The following is a 21429-nucleotide window of genomic DNA, read 5'->3' as shown; positions in this document are numbered from 1 at the left end:
CCCACCTTTTCTGGTTAAATATAAATTAACTAAGACACTATAAAATTATTAATTACTTTGCAAGTTTGAGGACACAAAAATAAAAGATTCTACACATAACAGTTCAAAATATTATTTGGATATTTGTTATTGTGTGTGGGTAAAAACATGCTGAAAACCTTATCACTGTGCTTCATTTGGTGTATTTCCTTGGAAAGGGATAAAATGACTGTATTTAATTGAAAACTTGCTTCTAAACAAGTAACGACAAATTTGCAAACTTATATAGACAAAATAAAACTGCCAGTTTGGAAATGGTGTCCCGTTTTATTTGCTTATTTGTAGTTTGGGGAATTTATGTACCTGTGTATACTTTTTCCAGATGATGAGTATTAATAATAAATAGTGTTCTCCATGCAGCTGTCTAGTATCGTGGCAAGCTCTTGGTTTGATCTTCAAGTGGTTTCCAGATACATCAGCAGAGTAGCTGTGGTATTGGCCATACTTGTCATCCTTCACCAGCTCATGCCATTGGGTTGCTATATAGCTTTGAGAAATTTTTTTGTAAATTAATGGACAGAATGCTGGCGTGAATGATGACTCGATGGTTAGACTACTAGCCTTTGACTGTAGGAGAATGTTTAAAACAAAATTCAGTTCTGTGTTACACCACAGGCTTACTTGTTAATGTGCAGGCCCCTGGGTACCAGAAATTTTCTAGGTTGAAGAGGGCAAAATAATAATTGTCTTTTTTGGGGGATGTGTTTTTTCTGAAATCTCTTTTGTCTGATGAGGTGAAGTTTGAAATATCTGTAGTGCTTTAAGGTCATCAGTAATTGGATTGATCAGCAGCTTTAGAAGAATCCTAATCCTTACGAATTATGAATTAAGATGGCATTTTCTTTACTATTGGAGCATGATGGTAGTGCGTACCTGGCTAGTGCGTATTGGTGATTCTGAAGAAGTGATCATTAATCTGGGGTTAAAGTCACTTGGACAAATTCCTATCACTAACAGTTTGGACCATATCCATTAGACAGGGACACTTTAGGAAGCTGGGCGTTCTGATGAAGTTCATGAATTCTCTTGGGAAGTTCTCCTTTAACTGCTGGAAGTAGTAACAGCTCCGTTGGGATAACCTGGCGATCTGTATTGTAGGATAATTGTGTCCTTTTGATGCCTTGAGAAATCCCTCTTCAGCTTTCCCAAGTGTAATTGTAATGTTGGCTGTTATGTGACACTATTTTCTGCCAGAGTTTCTTTCCTACGGATGGTATCACAAAGTTCATTACCTTTCAAGAGTCATCTTTTCTTACAGTAATATCCACAACGAAATGAGCAAGCTAAACAAAACCCCCCAAACTCCAAACAAACAAAAAGTTAAAGATGGGAGAAATATATCTATTTTTAAAAAAATAAAAGTCTTAATTTTGTAACTGTTTTGGATGCTTGCACTAATCCCTTGACAGCGTACCTAAATCAGCAGTCATAGATGGTTTGCAAAATACATGTGAAAAAGCAAGTAAAATCTAAATTAAATGTGCTACCAATGGAATGGCAGGGTTATAATGCTGTTACGCTAGGAAAATAACTGGTGAGTACCATTGCGTCTTTCATTGAACATGAGCTGGCATGTGGAGCTGTATATAAAAATTAATTGATATATTCATTGAGAAGTAGTTCATTGTGAGGAAGTCTTCCCTGAAACATTGGCTGAAAATGATTTAAGACATTATCCATTCAAATATGAAGTTACGGTATTGGAAAGACTTGGAACTGGAAATCTTCAGTAGGAAATCTTCCTTCCACAGTGAAGGAATTTTCTGTGGTTTTGTTCACTTGCTTTTTGTTGGAATTCTGATTGTTTTCCAGCCGTGTGATGGTGTTGGCTGCACAGATGTGCTTTTACAACCAGATTTCTCAAACAGTCAAGTTTTATGTCTCTCTACGGGCCTTTAAGATTAGAACTGGTGTTATTGCTAGCTTTAACCCACGTAGACAGTCTGAGTATGGGGATAAAGTAATCAGCACCATTTGCGTCTTTCAAAATATACGTAGAGAATGTTTCCTCACTTCTTTTGTTCTATTTGGCCCTGCAAGAAGTTCTTTTTTTTTTTCTTAGTATTCATTTTGTATTTATTTACACCTTGTTATCAGCAAACATTATTTCCAGATTTTATGCCAATATGTAGAGATTTTACAGTGTATACTGTAGATTTAGCTGTGTAGCTGATAATTGCACATAACTGCTTAAAAATAAAATGGCATGCTAACTAACATTTTAAAAAATGTTTTCAGAGTATTGAACTATTTCATGCAGTCATTTTGGGCTTGACTCTCCTTATATAGTAGAAAAGTGTTCCTGAATTTAGGCATGCCGTCTGTCCCATGAGAAAATTTGACAGTACTGAACTTGGTTCAGTTGTCTGTTTCGGGACAAATTTCAAGTTAAATTATACTGGACATGCTTTGAGTACTCAGAGGCTTATCAGCCGTTTTTACAAGTATTTATCAGTTTTTGAGTTGCTGATCCTATAGCAAATGAAATATTTGAGACATAAGAATGCATAATTATTTTAAGATCCTCGTTATCTAATTTGAGCTGCATATGAATTTTCAGAATTCATATACAAGACATGTAGCTCAAGATTTAACATAATGTATAGCTGTATGTTTCCAATTTCCTGTGTTGCAGAAATCAACCATGCACAAGAATTGGCCATTTTCTCTTTGTAAATGGCCATTTTCTCTTTGTAAATGGCATCTGTGTTTGCAAGACACCTAGAAAAATGGAGTAAAGTCTGGGTACCTGCTCTACCTGTTTGCTTCCCAAACTTTTAAGCTTGTGGAACCACCATCCCGAGTCCAGACAGCTGGAAGACTCCACATACGCTAATAGTTCATTTGGTTCTAATGGACAACATGTGTTTAATGTGATTACTTTAAAAACAAGCACATTTATAAGATAAACTATCCTAAAATCTATTCTGTAAGCAATCAGGTTTCCCCAGAATTTTGTTTTCATCAAGACAGTAAAGATAGACAGTTTCTCTTTAATTAAAACAAGTTCATTCATTTTTTGTATGGTATACATCTGCAGAGAAAGAGAAGCCTTGTTCTTGCGCTGCAGCTATGCTTCTAATTTGTACCTAATTTGCACCAGCAGTGTAACTGATCTGTTGGTGCTGCGCGTTCTTGACCTGGCACGGACCCCCAGTGATGAAAAATGAGCCTTTAGTCTACTAACAGGGTAGATTTTGACCTGGGCTAGTGTTAATTCTTTTAATTTGCTATGCAATTAGGGGCAGGTTTTGTGCTGTAGTATGCTTAGGTCAGACGGTCTTATTGGAAGAGGTGGTGTTGGGAAGATGGAATCAAACAGAACATGAGGAGGTTTTGGGAAGGAATAATTGCATCTTTGGATCAGGAGTTTTGTAACTAGATGGGAAAAGTTGGGATGTGGTGGCTGCCCAAAGCATAAGTGACATCACTATGAGATTAGTTCTCTCGGCTCACTTCAGGTGTCTGGGTTATGTAAGGAAATTCCTTTGTAAACCTTCCTCCTCTTTCTTCCTGTATTTGGTTTCAGGATGAGTGCTTAATCCAGTATGTTTGGATCAGTATTACAATTACATCTCAGGTCTTATTGAGATTATTTCATATACATTTCCTTTGGCAACACAATAGCTGTTTTCATTTTTTCTGTCAGAAGAAGAGAGGAGAAACCTGGTATTCCCATAAACTACAGAAAATACAATTTGATCATGACTATAAAAATCTTACAAGATTTTTTTTCCTTTCTCCTTCTTTTGGATCTGAAGGAAGCTCTGGTTCAGTACTGCTGTGACATCAGGAGAGCAGAGCTGCCTGTGCCACAGCATTGTCCTTGGCTCTGGTGATCCAGCTGTGGGACTCCTGGGCTGACGATCACTTTCTTTTGTTAGGAGGAATGCTGATCTAGTCCCGTCCCCTAAGTAGCGTCTGTAACCGTGCAGTACTGGCCCCTTTCTCAAGCTTACCTCTATTTCAAGACTATTTATCTGCTGCCTGATACAGCCTGTTACCTTCTTCCTTTTGCTTTGTAGATTTCTGCTGTTCCTAGCCCTGTATACCCATGGTTAGAAATGTGAGTTTTGGTATAGGCACAGACTTTCAGGACCCCAATTACGCTAATCAGCCTTAATGACCTCGATCAGCCTCTCCCTGGTGGGCTTCCCCCCACATCTCTGCTCATGGGACCAGTAGCCCTGCTTAAATTCAGCCCTGGGCCTCCAGTCCCTGCTTGAGCAACCTTGGAGATGTGCCTCTCACCAGCTCCACCACAGCCAGGCATGCGCCCGGCCATGGACCCTGCTGAGCTGCGTCCTGATCCATGGACTGACTTTTTGGCTTGACCTTGGACCTGCCTTGTCACCTTGACTGCCGCTTGTGCATCTGCCCTGCTCTGTCTCACGGTGGCCATGGGATGGAGTCCTCGCCAGTGTTGGCATGCTTGATGCCTGGCAGCCAGCCGTCGCAGAGCCTTTGAAGGTTGACTGATACCATTTTGCTGCTTTAGTTAAGTAGTAAGCATGAAAAATGTTGGCCAGCTTTTGCAGAGCTTTCTTTTCATCTTTAGTTGGTAGGATATGATGCTCATTTCTTGCAAATGTAGGTTTTACCATGGTGGTCTTTACACATTTCCTACCAGCATATTGGACTAGTACGTGCTATAGTTGATACACTCTTGGGGAGGCCTCACAATGATTTTCAAAGTTCTTTCTAGATCTGTTTTCCCCAGTCTCAAAGAATATCATTCTGGCTTTGAGATTTCTACCAATGTAGAAAATAACAGGACAGGTAAAGTATATGCAGGAAAACATGTTCTACATGGGTTTCCACCTCTGAATGAATTTCAGGAACATTTCCAAGCAAAATGGAAAATTATGATTACATTTGCAATCCTAACTGGTTAGTTTTCTCTTGGAGACAGCTTGTTCCCATTGTTTTATGATGGCATGTTTGATGTAGCTGTCATTTGCCAACTGGACACTTGGGAAAATGCATCTTAGCGCTAAAATCTAGTTTTAATGTGTTTTAGTTTTGGACCTGAGAAAAGACTTTCCTTTATAATTCTGACTTCATAGGAGGATTCATAGCGTAGGTCGTGGCCTACTGCGCAATGCAGTTTGGTGCTTTTTTGCCAGGACCTCTGCTTATTTGTTTTTGTAATTAAAATATAAGTATACTTACATGATCCAAAGGCCTCACCTTTTTCCTTATTGTATCTTTAAAATACTTTCTACATGTAAAGTTAGAATTATCAGCCTTTATCCCTTATGAAGAAGTGAAAGATTTGAAAACACCATGATTCAAACTTATATTCAGAATGTTTTCTCTAGGAGGAGGCTTACTTTTCATGGGAAACAGACATACATTATTTGTGTAATTTATAATTAATTTGGTTTAGTTAAAGATTATTTAAAGGGGTTTGGGGGGGGGGGGGGGCTTTACTTTTTTTAAAAGATGAACAGGCCTAGTCCCATTTCCTGTTTTAGGTAAAGTATTCAAATATAGCAGTGGTACCAAGCAGTTTATTTCCAGTTTGGTGATAGATGCAAAGGAAGGGGTTCAAATATTTTAAAGGGTAAGGCATGCTTTTTCCTTCAGTTCCTATTTTTAGGTGGCTGGTGATTTGCACGGATCAAAATGCCTTATGTGCAACTAGTGTGATGAGAGTTAGTTTTCTAGAAATGTGTGTCTGGTTTTTATGCATACAGAGAAAGAGACTAAATATGATCCATCAAAGAATTCTTTTCCTCTTGCTTTCATCGCTTTTTTATGTATAGGAAGAAGTACAAGACAGCATGTATTATGTTGGATCATGTGTTATGAAAAGAGGTAAGAAAATGATATTAAAATAAAGTGTGAGGAGGACCAGAATATGGTGCTAAAAATCTTAATGCCACAGAAGACATTGATTAAGAAATGCAGGCAAAACACTTTTTTCACAAAATGAGTGGTATGCATAACAATTAGAAGTTCCAAGCATAGTGTCCACTTGTTCTGTTGTCAAAATGTAGTGTTGGGCAGAGGAAGGAATGCCTCATAAATGTCGCCTTATTCTGCTTGCACTTTGCAACTACTGTCTGGGGAGGCAAAGAGGTGCTTTGAGAACTTGAGATATAAACCAGAATTCTATCGTCAAAATACAGAAAATTGGAATATGGCCATGAAAAATATGCATTCTAGCCCAGCCCGGGGCAGGTGACAACCAAAGGTTTTTTCTTCCCTCTAGCACACTGTCATGCCAGGAAAGAGAAAGGGATAATAGATTTAGTACTGAAGGAAAGATTCAAGATGATAAATCAATTTGAGGTTAATACTCAGCTCTTTGAAGGTGGACCTTTTCAGTAAAGTCTGGCTTTGTAATCAAAAGTCTGAGCTTTACCAAGTTAAGAGTCAGGAGAGGAGGAAGGAAATGCTCGGATTTCCTTTTCAGGCTTTGGGTGTAGTTTAAAAGCCCCACGCACTGCCAGTACTGTGGTGGTAAGAGGAGAAAAGGCAGATGATAATGAAAACTAATGCATTATTCCTGAAGTAACTGACAAACTTCCGGGGATGTAAAATAAGTGGACGGACCTAATTATACACAAATGCCTATTTGAAAATTACTTTGTAATGCCACAGGATGCAATAATACCTTTTTTTAATCGTGTACTTTCTGAACTGATCTGATCAGATCTCTACCGCTTCACAACAAAGAAACAAAAAGATGAGAAACAGAGGAAAAGCCAGAACTTGGAGTGACTTTAGATGAGAAACAAGTGGAAAAATTAGGATTGTTCAGTTTAGAAAGGGAAACAAGCAGGAATAGAAGTTGAAAGGTGAGTTGGAAAGTGGTTAACTAATAAAAGCATTAGGAAGGCCACAAAATAACTGTATGGGATAATTTATTAAGAACTCTTTAAATGTGTTTTTTCCACAGCATCCCTTTGTCTTTTTCATAACTGTGTAGTGGGATCAAAAAATGATGAGATGTACAGATAGATAAGAATATCCCTACCTTCAGTACTTAAGACAGTAGTGGAAGACATGCTGCCCCATGCAATGGTGTATTCTGGTAGACAATCAGTTTTGCAGTTTTGCAAGGAATTCTTTTCCGGGCCTAACCATCCCCTTAAAGGTTTCTTATGATAAGAAATGATGTGAAGTCAGCTGCTTTCTTAATAAAAATTTTGAGGAAAAGGGTACAAATAAGACCGTGGGAGTTACTTAGAAAATCATTAGTATCTGAAATACTTTAACTGAGTTAAAACTTCAACCAAGAAAAAATGCTGAGCTGCACTGAAATAGATGTGAGGCTCTGGGGCTTGTTTCCTTTTCCTTTTTTGGTGCTCAGTGTCTGGGGTTTGCTCTCCTGCGGCTCCATGTACTTAACCTTTAGGCTCAGACTTCGACTCCCTTCCCAAGCTGTGTGGGTTTTGTTTTGTTTAATGGCATGTGTAAAAGTCCAAACACTCCTTCTTGGTCCTTCTTCTACCTGTTGTTATTTCATCTGTTCTTGGTCAATAAAAGATAGAAATGCTGATGGAATTCAGATTCAGTGTGAGTATGAAGATGCCTCTTCCAAAAGGGCTGCAATAGCAAGGAAAAATGCTCTAACTCTAGAAGGAGAGAGCATTGGAGAGACTTTCTTGCTCGCTTTCTTCACTTTGGCCAGTGAAATGCAGAAACTGGTGAAGTGGGTGCAAAAGCCTCCATGAGGGTAAAAAAATCCCTTTGTGGTTCAGCTGCAGTATTTGCTGATTCCAAGGAGGCAGGGCAGGGAGCGGTGTTCTTCTGCATGCATCCTCCTCAGCACACTGTTTAATCTTCAATGAAAATACGTTCTTTATGCAGTCTAAGGTCCCTGCCTGCTCAGAGACACACGTGGGGTGGCAAGAGACCTTTTCTTTATTTCAAGTGTTTAATTAAACACAAACTTTTTTTTTTTTTTAATCAAGAAAACTCATAGAAGAAATTTTGAATAAAGTTGTATGGCCAGTGTCTCTCAGTAGTTCAGGCTAAAGGACAACAGTAATTTATTCTAACCTTAAAATATCTGAATAATAAATTCAGAAGGTAATGCTTCGTGGAAATAATAAAATGAGATAATTATTGGCAACGCCTATCTGACAGCTTTATGTATGGCAGCCATCTTTACACATGACTTCGTCAGGCATATAAGACTTTCTCTGTTAAACCTTTCTTCCTTTTTTGTTGTAAGTAGCCTGTAGATCACTAACTGGGGAAGATGACCAATTAAATAAAACCAAAAAGTAGTAGATTTTCCACTTGATTTTTCTTCTATTATTCATCAGCATCTCATGTAATTTGTACTAAATTTCTAGTACATTCAGCCTTTTTTCTCCTCTGTTAAATTTTTACATAGAACATTGAAATAAAAACTCAACACCTTTTCTTAAATAATGGAATATGCAGTGTCTAGTTAATTTGCTTTTCCTGTGAGTGATTCCAGAAAGACAGTGTCTGGCCAAAGCAAATTGACAGAATGCCATTTTAAAGACTTGTTTTAAGAAACAGTTAGGGCTTATGGGTTATGCTGTAGCAGCAGACTTGTTTCAGCCTTTATCTTCCTACATGCTTCAGCAGAGCACCAGCAGACATCCCAGTCAACCTTCTCTTCCCTCCCACATTCAGTAGCATCCACAATGTACCCATGATAACAAAATGGGAATTAGACCAACGATTTTCACTTGTACGTATTAATACTTTGAAATACATAGAAATCATTCATTGTCTTATTCTAGAGTAGTTCAGCCTGAAATTTGTAGTTATGCTTCATGTTACCTTGCTTTAAGAGTTTGAGAGTTAACCTCTACAAATATTAAAGCTATGGGAAGTAGAAAGGAAGCCTTTAGAATGTTGTTTTGGCTCATGCTTTCTCTTACTATGACTTTTATATTAGGAATTTGATCAACTTTCTAAGCAAATATACCTTTAGTAGAAAGAAGTAACTGTGAGTGATTTGACGTGAGCATACTGTTGATGATTTCACGTGGAACTACAGGAAGGCTGAGAGACCTGGAGGAGAAATGGCTTGCTTTTGATAAATTTAACAAACTTGTCCTTATTTGAGATTTAGGTGCAATTGCCTCAGGGGGTAGCTAGTAAGCAAACTTCAAAAACTGATTCATATTTGCAAACCCCTTGAGATTGACACAAATGAAAGTCAGTACTTTTTAAATGAGAACTGTGCTATCCAAAGATGCATTGTGAATTTTTGTGTCTTTAAATTTCTGAGAGTAAGAGATAGGAACTTTCCTCAAAAGATTCTGATGTCTTTTTCTGGGTTTTTTTTGTATTTTTGTTTGTTTGTTTTTGGGTTTGTTTGGTTGGTTTTGGGTTTTTTTTAATAATTGGATTTTGTATTTAAATGGTATACCTAAAATATTTACAGTGTTATTTTGCTATGTTTGTTTGTTTCTAAGTAAAAACAAGGATGCTTTTGTTCTGAAATGAGAGACGTTTTATTTCTTCAACTTTACTATTGCAAGGTATTTTGGCTTCTCAATCTGCTGCTGCAGAACTTTGTATCTGAAATAGCTCTTCAGTCATGAAGTGATTTGTTTCTGTTGCACCAATAGTTTTGTAACCTCCTGTGTAGTGACTGGTGAGGTTTGCAGGGACGTTCTGATGGTGGTTGCAGCAGTGCGGGTTTGGCACAGTGGTTAAGTTCCAAGTTCCTTTGTGCTGCGAAGAAGGGCTGTGGTTGTGATCACGCACAATTCCATCCAGCTCAGCTGGATTGAGCTTGAAAGCGGAGTTGCAGGTATGGACAGATCTTTTCTCTTAATACGGAGAACAGAACACCGGCTTCTGGATTTCAGGGAGCTCTGCCTGTATGTTTTTGTAGAGGAAAAATTAAATGCATATGGAAAGAATTAGTTATATGACTTAATAAATGGGAATGTAGTACCATTTTCTGTGCTCACAAATGCATCCTAATCATATTCAGTTAGACTTTGATAGGGTTTTTTATTATTTACAGAGCATAGACTGCATTCTGGAATGATCAGCAGAGAGAAGACTAAAATCACAGTTACTCCTCATTTTTTAAGTTTCCTTTTCTACCTGCCACTAAAAAAGAGACGACTGGCAATTTTGTTCCTGTGCTATTTATTTATTCACAAAAATTAGTTCACTTTGTGAAGAACTGCAGAAAAAGGCAAAGCTTTGTTTTATGGAAACAGTAGTCATTCTGTATGAAGCAACTTTCAGTGTTGGAGTTTTTGTTACACACTGCAGCATCTGAAATGGTGTATTCTTTTTAAACTTTTTTAAGCACTGAAACTGTAGTTTTAAGTATCATAGTTGGCGCGCTCATGTTGGAAGTGTTTTGAACTCCGCTTTAGTTGGCAGTTTGCTCACTATCCTTTTTCCTTTTGTGGTACATCTAGATATTTCAAAAAAATATGGAAGGACAGGTTGGCTTCCTGACAGGGTTTTGATGGAAAATTTCCTTAAGTTTATTTGGCTTTACTTTTTCAGTCCGGAGACTTTGCCATAGGCAACCAGTGTACAAAGTACCTGTAATGGCAGCGCTACATTTAGCTGTCAGCACAGCGGTATGGTCTGCAAACCTTCAGCTTGACTTAAGGGGGAAAATGCTGCTTTCATTGAGGTCTTGAAGGGAGGTGCTGTATTTGTGAGATCAGCACAGGAGTAGAGAGTTCTGGATGATTTTTGCCAGACAGTACCGCTCAGGTTATAGCGTCAGGTTTGCAAAACCTGCGGGTTTGGCTGTCAGTCGCCATTCTCACAGCTCTGTAAGAACCACTCCGGGCTCCCCACTGAAATCGCACTCTGGCTTTTGAAATCTCCTCCCAGCACCGTGAGCAGGTTGGAAGAGGGAGGGCTCGCCACAGGCAAGGCCAGTTGTCTATGAAAGGAAAGGCCTGGGAGGGGAGAGGCACAGTGACAATGACATCTGGTTAATACAGGTCAGATTTTACTGTGCTGGAGAACCAGATACCCAAATTCAAATACAGCAGAATTTGGATTTTTATCAGCAGTGAGAGTGCTAATTTTCTATACCGGTTTAGGAGTTTTGACTGTGTTTAATCACAATACCGAAAGCTCTGTAATACATAAAAGTATTCTGTTGTTATGATTTCTTTGAATATAAAATAAAAGAGGGAAAATACTTGTATCTTTCACCTCTCATAGCAGAGGAAAAGAGTGGTTGGTAAAGCTAGTTTAAAAATAGGGTGAGGAGTCTGACATATTCAGCTGTGTATACAAAGCTTACCAAATTACAGAAAGAAATCTAATCCATAGTAATGGTGTGCTTCTCAATTTCACCCAAATTTTTACTTCCTGCCTCCTAAAATCTAGAGATATTTTAAAGTACCTGTGTTCTGAGTTCATGTGGTTTACTGTCTGACATATGAGATCAGGTTATTCTTGGGTCATATTTTTGAGATTTCCCCTGCAACCATAAGGATAAGAAATATGTATTTACATGAAACATGAGAATATAGTGCGAGTTCTTGAGTTCAGGCATTGGAACTTTCCGAAAGACATAACGTCTCACATTCCCATGATAAAATACTTAAATAGGCAACAGTGAAGTTGGAAGACGTTAAAAACTAAAATGAGAAAGGGAAGGAAAGGGAATACAGGACTGTAGTGTCCTGTGCATCTTATAAAGCAGTTCTTCTCTCCTGCTGTTCAATGTGGTAGATCATTGGGGTTCAAACCTTCTTTTATATTCTGTATTTTTATGTTGATTAGTTTACCATAAGAAAATGCCTATTGTGTTGAGATTGCAATCAGACATACTCAACCAAAGGGAGGCCCTCCAACTTTTATAGCTCTGTTTGCAATTTTACTCACTTGTGGGACAAACACTCAGTGGTCTGCTTGTGAGATGTACTCATTCAGCTTTGTCCCAGGCTTTCAATACTGCTTTATTCCTTACTTGAAAACAGGTCTTACTTCTAAAAGAAAAGATTTTCTTTTCAAAGGCTTGCTCTTCAGCTTGCTTAGTCAAAGCAGGTTATTTGATAGGTTGGACAATACATCAAAATTGCTTTTATTCAGCTATAATATGAAAGAGAGATTACATCCATATTGTGCTCCAGGATTGTGCTAAAGGCCGGGGGTCCATCTCAGGAAGCAGTTGTGACATTCTTGAGAGCAAATGGAGACTCAGGTTCCCTGTGGGCAGGAGGGAGAGCCAGCGGATTCTGACCGAGTCCCTGGCAGGATCATTTGTGTCACAGGACCGCGCTGATGTGGGGCTGACTGTAAAACCGTAGGCTGCCTCCTGATTAGATCTTAATTTATGATTTATTGATTGTAAACTACTACTTCTCCCAAGTAACAGGTGATAGGACAAGAGGAAAGGGCCTCAAGTTGCGCCAGGGGAGGTTTAGGATGGATATTAGGAAAGATTTCTTCAGAGAAAGGGTTGTCAAGCACTGGAACAGGCTGCCCAGGGGAGTGGTGGAATCACCATCCCTGGAGGTATTTAAAAGACGCGTAAATGTGGTGCTGAGGGACATGGTTTAGAGTAACTTGGCAGTGCTGGGCTGATGATTGGGGTCGATGATCTGAAAGTTCTCTTCCAACCTAGCCGACTGGGCGATCCCAGCCAGGGGCGGTGCTGTGCCTTTAAGCGGCAGCCGCAGCCGCACACCGGCTCGCCGCCGCAGCATCCTTGCCGGCTGCTCCCGCCGTTTCTCCAGGCGCTGCCGGACCTCCCCGGCGGGGAAGGTCGCCCTTTGGCTCCTGCGGCAACCCCGGCAGATGCCGAGCCTGGCCAGCCCTCTCCCTCCCCTTCTCCGCTTCACTCGCCGCAGCCCCCGGCCGCTCGCCGCAGCCCCGCCGGGCGGGAGCAGCCGCGGCGCGGAGCTCGGCGCGCCCGTTCTCTGCGGGGCCGGGGCCGGGGCCGGCGGGCCGGGGGGGTCTGCTGGCTGTCAGAGGGCTCTCCTCGGCGGGAACCATGGTGGTCAGGTACCTGGCGCTGACGCTGCTCTGCTCCCAGACGGCGCTCCCCGCCGCGCCCGGCCGGCAGGTAAGGAGAGTCCCGGAGAATCCCTCCCCTCGGCAGCGTGGAGCTGCGCCCCGGCCGTGAGGTGCCTTCCCCGCTCTCAAGAGGAATTGTGAATGATTTTTATGTTGCTAGACGTTTTGGAATTGCATTCAGGTGTTAAAAGCTATTGTTGTGGTTTGGTTTAGTGTGGGGAGTTTTTCCGGTTTTTGTTTGTTTTGGTTTTGTTTTTTTTCCTTTCTTTCCAAAATCCTCTAGGTACTAAGGGAGAGTAGTTTAAAAGCTCACTTCTTGCAATTCAATACGCAATGTGCTTTCTGTGAGAGACGGCTGTAACTTGTGAATTTTTCTTTACTAACATACAGCGAAATACGATACTCTTTGCAGCAGTAGATGGTAGTGTTCTGTTCACATCTTCTACCAAAAAAGGTGCATGATTCAAAAAGTTTTTACAAAGGTTATATTTTGGGGATCATAGAATTGGCTAGGTTGGAAGGGACCTTTAAGATGGAGCATGCAGAAACTCCAGGCTCAATTACTTTAACAACATTCTTTTTGTGCACATATGTAATGCTTAGTATGTGGCAGGGCAGAAAGAACTTTATTTTTTAAAAATTTATGTCATATCATTAAAGAGGGACTTTATGCATTCTTAATATGAGAAATCTTAAGTAATGGAGTAGAACAGCCCTTGTTACACTCTAAAAAGTTGCTACTTGATTTACGAAGATAAATACTCTGGATTTTTGTTCTCATCAGAGCAGTTTTTCATCAAATTCTTATTTCATGCCAAAACCAGAAAATTTCAGCTACTCGTTTGTCATTTAGGAAATAATTTGTCAAGCATAGCACTATTAGATATGAAATATTCCGTCTAAGGAGGTTACTAGCAGAAAACACATTTAATTCTCCCTTGCTCTAACTGAAATGTGATGTATGGTTATGCATTTTAAAGGAATCTTTGGAAAGTTTTGTTCCATAACATGCTTTCCTTGAGTAAATCTTCTGAAAAGAGTGATTTTGCTTTAGAACTTTGTCTTTTGTTAGCCCTGACATAAGTTTATAGTAGCCTAATAAAGTCCAGAGCAATTACTTTCCCTGGCAAAAGAAAGTGGAAGTGAACTCGAAAAAACACCTTGCCCGACAGTGTGTGGTTGCCACTTTCTCTAGCTCGTATGTCTAGACATAAACTGTATTTTGCTTTTGGGTGTTTTAAAAAGAGAAGTTGTAACAGTTTTGATTCAAGAAAATGTCTTTTAATGAAATCTTGTGCTGCCTTTGATCTAATTAAGGCAGGGAAAAGTTTTCAGCGGAGGCTCAGGGAATTTGAATGGATTGATGATCAGAGCAACTGGAAGCTGATATGCTAGAAGGTGTGTTATTGCCCTCTAGTTGTCACTGAAGTTTTTAACTTCCTGGTTGCTTGTTACTGAGCACAGAAAATGATAGATGGACTCACCTTGTCCAGACTGAGGGACCTTAAAATGTGTGGTGGCTCATATGGAAAATATTTCTGTCACCACTGTGTGCACATGTGGTCTTCAGAGATCCATATAAAGAACAAATCTAGAGCAGCAGCAGTGTTGCCTGCCAATTATCCTCGTTAGCAAGTAAAATAAAAGCAATGCTGTGTTCTTACCTGGAAATGAATTTCTGCAGTAAAAGTGCAATGTGGAATGTTTTAGCACTGTGATCCACATGCCAAGTACTTTAAACTGTACTGTTCTTCTGAGTTTTTCAGCTAATACAGCAGACAGAATATGAAAAATGGCCTGTTACTTTGTCAGTGAATCTTAGGTTGTAGGTTTTAGTAGGTAGTGAGAAATTTTCTCCTTTATTATGGTCATATGGCTAATTTTGAAAATTATATACTAAAAAATATACTGTCTACTATTATTAATATAGTAATTCTTTGTCCTGTAGAGACCACCCGATAATCTTGTGCAGTTCCTTGCTCCAGCTGCAGAACCTTGGCTACATAAATATTATTTCTCTCGGAAATTACTTAGTTAAGATTTTTCCCATGGTGGACAGACAGTGAACTGAAGACAGGGAAAGAAGTGAGAAGCCATTTTTAAAAGGATTGCGTGTTGTAGTTTTTTGCTCCTTTGAACCGTTCTGTTTACTTCTCTGAATATCTTAATTGATTTATAGGTATGTATTTTTAAAAGTTATGCTCATAAAAGTGTCAGTTTGTGATAGATATAAAGTCAAGGGGAAGTTGCTTTTCTTGCCAGCTTGCTTGCTCTGTATTTTAATGCTGCAGAACTTTGACTGTTCAAGAAATAAACAGTTACAAAAATCCAACTGTTACATTTTTACCCCTGTAATTCTTGAGGAACCCCTAACACTTGTTCTAATGTGTATATAATTATGTTCTGCTTTTCATTTGTTGTAAGTTAAGGAACAACTTGGCATGCAGTCAGTGAAACTGCATTGCATCACTTTTCCATTCAGGAGGGAAATAAGGTTGTATAGCTTTGCTACTTACACACGTTTGCAGTGGCCAAGACCAAAATTTTTTTGGTGTGCTTCTTAGGAAATGAGCCTGACTCTCTTCTTCCATAGCTGGAAGCTCTAGCTGGCACCTCCTTCCAGGATCAGCCTTGCTATAGAGGGTCAGAGTTCCGCTTCCTTCTCTCTGGGGTATCCAAGAGCAGTTGTCCTCATCGACAGCCTATATCTTCTCTGACTGAGAAAAGAGCTGAGGCTAAGTTGGCACCAGATGGGATCCTGTGAGATAAGGAATTAGAAAATAAAGATGAAGCAGGGTAAAAATACATATTGCTATGCAGAATGCATGAGGCCTGAACTCCTCATTTCAAAACAACACCTAATCAAGGTTTCCACCTTCCAGCTTCTTCTAATCTGGTGGTTTGGAATCATCTCTAGTGTGAAAATCGTTGGTTTGACTAGATACATTGGACTTTTGAGAAATCTTTAAGCAACTAGAGTCTTCCTGAGGAATAGCCTATCCCTGTATTTTCATGTCTTCCTAAGCATATCATTATTCTTCACTCATTGTTGAGCAAGTAGCCTTTTAAATATTGTTTTCTCAGTATACTTGATAGATATTTGTATTTTGAGAAGAGAATTTCACCTTCCTTGAGATTTTAGTTGTTTCGGCTGAATTCCTCTCCTGCTGTAGTAGCTTCTGTACATGTTGGCCATGAATCAGTACTATCAGTGTTACTTGAATTAGCACAGGTGTCAGTGAAGCTGTGCAAGTGTACTGAAGTCACCAGCCTGGCCTCCTCAGCAAACAGGCAAAATCAACTTGCACAATTTTGAGTTTTGTTTGTATTGTTTTCTATTAGCATTAAAAAAATTCCGTCTAGCTGACAAAATGTGTGGACAAAGGGAAGTAAATGTTGATTTGATCTCTGTTTTAATGTGGCAGGTGGTCATAATATGACTAATAATAAAAATACAAGATATATGACTTAACACAGAACTTTCAACAGGTTTAAATGAATATGAACTGGTTTGTATATTGAACCTATTTATTTGCAGTTCTTGAATAGTATTTGTTCAGATAACAGGATCTTTTGCTACAGTTAATTTAATAAAGTTGTTTATAGAAGCAAAATTTTTACTTAAATATATGGATACTGTTTAGCTTTAAGAATATCTGAATACTAGATATTTAGCTTTCTTCATAAAGCAGTTAACATGAAGTGTAGGAGATACTAAACAATGTTCTCAAAGCTTGTTGTGATAGATTTTTTATTATAAATTATTTAATTATTTATTTAATCACAGATGTAAAATACTCCCCTTTGGAATTTGGACATAAAGAGGGTGAAAACATCACGTTCCAATTGCTAAAATGTGTAAGGGAGCCCGAGGGACTTGGAGTCTGAGTCTGTATGCTGCAGAATCTGCTGGTTCTGATGGGAGGCTTATGCGTCGATACTTGGAACGGCTGTTGAACACAGTGCCCCGAGTTACACTCAGGGAATAAACACGCAGGGATGGAGAAAACCCTATTGTTGTGAGCTCCTGTTCACTGCATTTCTACTTCCGTAGCGGCCGTCCTCTCTGCAGTATGTAACTTAGGCTCAGGAACCAGAGATGCTAAGTGAACTTAGCATGTATATGACAATAAGTCAACATTTTTAAAGACCATTCTGTTCTGAACAGATTCAGGGGCCACAAGCCCCACTACACAAAAGCAGCCCATTGCAAGAAACTTAAGAACACTTACAGGTCCAAAGCATATTTAACTGAAAACTGTCACAGGAATTAATGACAAACTTTAGAAGATTTGGTTCAGACATCAATCCAAACTATACATACTTCACACTCAGAGACAAGGTCCCCTTTCTGGCCCAAAACACCCCAATTACTAAGTTACATGACAACAAATACTTTTAATGCTATCTTTGTAGGTAAACTGATTTCATTAATGCCTAAAAATAGATTGTTTTGCTTCAGAGGAGACTAAAGAGAGTTTCTATTAAATCTGAACATTTTCTTCCATTCCTAATTATCTTTCCTACCTTCTTAAAGACCTGTGATACTTATTGTAAGCTTGAGGTTGTGATTTTACTTATAAAACTTCGTGTGCATGTGTATATGCATGCATATGTGCATGCAGAATTAATTCTGTGCTCTGCTGGGCTGTGGAAGAACCACCTTAACACAGAGCATTTTAAAAACCATGTTCAGAGTGTGTGTAGCCCTGTGTAGAATTCTCTCCTGTCTGCCCAGTCGGTTTTGGAGGTTAGCTAGAGAGTACAGCTGATCCCAGCATTGGGACTCATTTCCTGGTGGGACAATAGGAATGGAGCTTTCTCTTGCTGATCTCAGAAACCAACTGTTTAAGCAAGAGGAAAAAAACAACAAACAACTTGGTCATGGCCCTTTTGACACTGTTTCTTGACTGACTTCTCTTGTCGAGGAAGAACTCTCTGTCTTCTGACTTGGAGTAAAATTTCTGACCTTACCCAGTGGAATGTTCTGGTGTTACACGGTCAGAGCTGCTGCACGTGTGGCAAATGGCATGTGCTTGTGAAGAGGCCTGGGGAGACGCTAATTAGCTGGTCACACATGAGTAGGGTAATGGCATTTCAGCACAGTCCTGTGGAAGGACGCTGTGGAGAATGGATGTGGCAATGCTCACACTACGTGACTGTTAATGATCTTAATTTATTGCATTCAGCTTTATGGTACATGTTGGCATGACCTTAATTACTGTTCTATATGTGGATTTTGTTATCTTCAATTTTCTTATCTTTGTGATAGTCCCGTGAGATAGGGGAGTGCTGTTACACAGCTATTGCTTACAAATTCCTGGTCCAGAGAGGTAACATACCATTCAGAAGCTCAGAACGGTTGTCAGTAAGAACAACTTGTAGATATGCTTGACAAACCAGTCTTTCCATCACCTTAGTGGTTTTGCATCCTAGCACTATCTCAAAGAAACTCTGTACGGCCAGGAAATGAACTGGTTAACCTATGTCTGCTCAGTCACCAGGCTGCAGTTACGGATACACCTTCTTCAATTATAGGCAGGGAGCACGTGGTATGACCCAATAAAACAAGCATTTCCATCTCTGACTTTCATGGGGCCAGCGTATAAGAAAACGTAATTTCTCCCACTGACATACTGACAAAAATAATTTCTCATCTCTGTACCTGAGTGTTCCCATCTGCAAGCCAAGGTTAATAGGGCTTCCATTGATTCTCCTGAGAAACTGGTATGTCACCTTGACTATATTTTCCCATAAAACATCACCCTTAACCCTTCTGTTTTTGGAGCATGAGAATGTTTGAGAGCCTTTGTGGACTGGTAACTAAGGAGGCATTGAACCATTTATTTATTTAGCATGCATAAAAGAAAGTTATTTGGATTTACTTTAAAATTACCCTATTCTGAGTTAGAAAAAACAGATGGTAATTTACATATGGCAGTAATTGCTGACATCATCAGTAGACCATCTGAAAGTGAGACATACCATAGTTGAAAAATAATCCTGTCAAGTAAATATCCACAGACATGGCCAAATTATAAGAATATGCTCTGTATTGCTGTAAGTACTACAGAACAGGTTTATTTGACCTCTGGCATTCTTGCCTCACTCTTCCTAGCTTTATTGTTTGTATCAACTGCAGTATTAGTAGCACAACCCTATTTTGCTTTAAAAAATGTGGTGGAAACTTAGTGTAGTAGGATGTTCAGTTTAAAGTTACTTACATTCTAGCAAAATGACTCAAAATGTATTCTTTCACCCTTGGTGATTAGGCGGAATAAATGTTCTTCCAATTTTCTTCTCAAGATTTCTCTAGGGCTTTTAGTTCTTCCTGTGCTGCCTCTCCTTGCCTATCCGTGTGGGGAAGGAGGACTGAAATACCAGCGGAGCGGTGTGTGCTGGCACAAGCCCGTGAGGATACCTCCTTAATAGCTCGCAGATCACAGGCCTGGATCCAAAGCCTTTTGACTTCAGGCTGTGGTTCAGGCTGTGCTGAGCGTCTTGTTCCATGCTATAAACATCTAAAAGACAGATTGAGGGCTACAGTAATTCCCACAGTAGTTACAGCATCATGCTCGGTCCTACCATAGTTAAGCTAAATTCATTAAGTCATTACCAAATAAATGGTTACGTGTGATGGATGAGCTAATTTGTTTCTTAGACATGGTTCATAGACCATTTTCTGGAAAGCTGTCCTAGAAACTTGTTGGATTACTTATTAGATAGAGGTATGTTTTAAAGAATTTACCATGAATTTTACACCTGGAAATACTATTTTACCGGGAAACTAACAGTTCATAAAATACTTTCTTATTTCATTATCAGTATCAGTTCTCTTGATTTACTTGCTTTAATTTTTTTTCATCTTTGCTTTCTGAAGTAATAATTCACTTAAAATTGAATGCTAATGAATGTATTTTCATCACTGTAACGTAAATGCTTTTTCGTCGGGCACAGAAAGCTTATCTTGAATTTCTTAGAATTTTAGTATTTGTTCCAAATATGCTGAGTGTATAATTGGATCAATGAATTTAGGTGGCAAGTAGTATATATATGTACTGAAAGGTACTCACAAACAACAGAAAAGGGGGGAATAAAATCTAGTAAGTAAAATAGGTCCCTGTAATTGTTTTTCAGTCCTAACAGTCATTGTATGCATAGGTCTTTCTTCTAAAGAAGACTTCTTTGGTTTTCCTATCTCTTTATGGTAATGTTATAAGGCTCTGAATTTTTTTGGAAGTGCTCTGATGTATAATAGGGCACAGGAATGTGTTTGTTCCAAGACTCATAAAATCTTTAATTAAAAGAATGGAAATTCTTGTAAACTCCTGGTGGTTGCCTTTAAGTAATATCACTTCTTAAAACACGCCCCCGCCCTCCCCCCCCCGCCTTTTCCCCAGTGCCTGAGATTATCTTTCATTTTATGTGCAGCACCGTTGCGTTCTGCATGTGTATGATGTACACATTTTAAGGAAACGAGTTAATTAATAGAACTACCCAGCCTTTTGCCACCAGGGCCGTTGAGGAAATGAGACCCAGCAGAGAAAAGCGGCTGTGCTGAGGAGCTGAACAAACACCCTGCTGTTCCAGTCGGGACTGCAGTTTTGCTGGAAGCTCTCCTGGAGGTGGCTGCAGTAGATGGATCGGTGGCAGTGCTCACCCAGCTGTGGCTCAGAGCCTGTGAGTCAAGAGTACGGGGGAATTATGCAAAGATCAGGAACGTAAAGCAAATATTCACTGCATGGTTGAAAGGCAGTGGATAGAAGGGGACCGGTATGTCTGATATCCCTGTCCTTACTTGATCTGTAGCTTTCTTGATTCTTCCTTCCATATCACTTACTATTCATGGCTGCCGAAAGGACGGCAGCAGGGATCAAACATCATCTGTTGGTGTGTTTAAGAACCCAAAGGCACCAGCACAGCAATTTTATCACTGACAGCAGCTACATTGCTTCTTTTTAAAGACCCCTTCTAAACGAGACACATGAAAGTGGAGCATGAGAGAGTATTAAATTAAAGGTTTGCCTGTGTATGTCATTGCCTGAAGCTGTCGATCTGTTTCTTCATGGTTTACGGGTATTATTTTCCCAGTGTGTGGGTTGTGAGGAAGGTTTTATCACGAGACAGAACTTTTTGACAAACTTCCACTCCCACCTATTTGGCAGACACAGGAGAGTGAGGTGAATTAGGAGTCAATAAAGTAATCCTTCCAACCATAACTGCTTTTTGACTGCAGCATAATGTTTGCTTCCATTTTTCATGAGATTTCTTCCCAAAATGTCACGGTGGTGGGAATAAATCCTTTAACATTTTTGACTTAAAAGAAAAATCCTTTTGTTGTTAAAATGTGTTGGTTAGAAACCACTTCTTTCATTGAAAATTTAAAAGGTTTTTTAAAACTGTTTTTTGAAAAGATACCAACTAATGTGTAAGTCG

At 39.4% G+C, this 21429-nt stretch overlaps 1 protein-coding gene across 3 annotated transcripts in view; it reads left to right on the top strand.

Moving 5' to 3' along the window:
• THSD4 (thrombospondin type 1 domain containing 4) overlaps positions 1-21429 on the top strand; it is a 302857-nt gene that overhangs the window by 164402 nt on the left and 117026 nt on the right. The window contains exon 1 of one of the 3 annotated variants that reach the window (XM_074600957.1): positions 12603-13042. The exons of the other annotated variants lie outside the window; for them this stretch is intronic. Coding sequence (XP_074457058.1) covers positions 12971-13042 — 72 coding nt within the window. The 5' untranslated portion in view covers positions 12603-12970. Of the gene's footprint in view, positions 1-12602; positions 13043-21429 lie in introns of those variants that run through there. 3 annotated transcript variants of the gene reach the window in all.

Source organism: Larus michahellis, chromosome 9, assembly GCF_964199755.1.
Source record: "Larus michahellis chromosome 9, bLarMic1.1, whole genome shotgun sequence".
Taxonomy (NCBI): domain Eukaryota; kingdom Metazoa; phylum Chordata; class Aves; order Charadriiformes; family Laridae; genus Larus; species Larus michahellis.
Note: the sequence above shows the minus strand (reverse complement) of the source record. Positions and strands in the feature narration are given on the sequence as shown.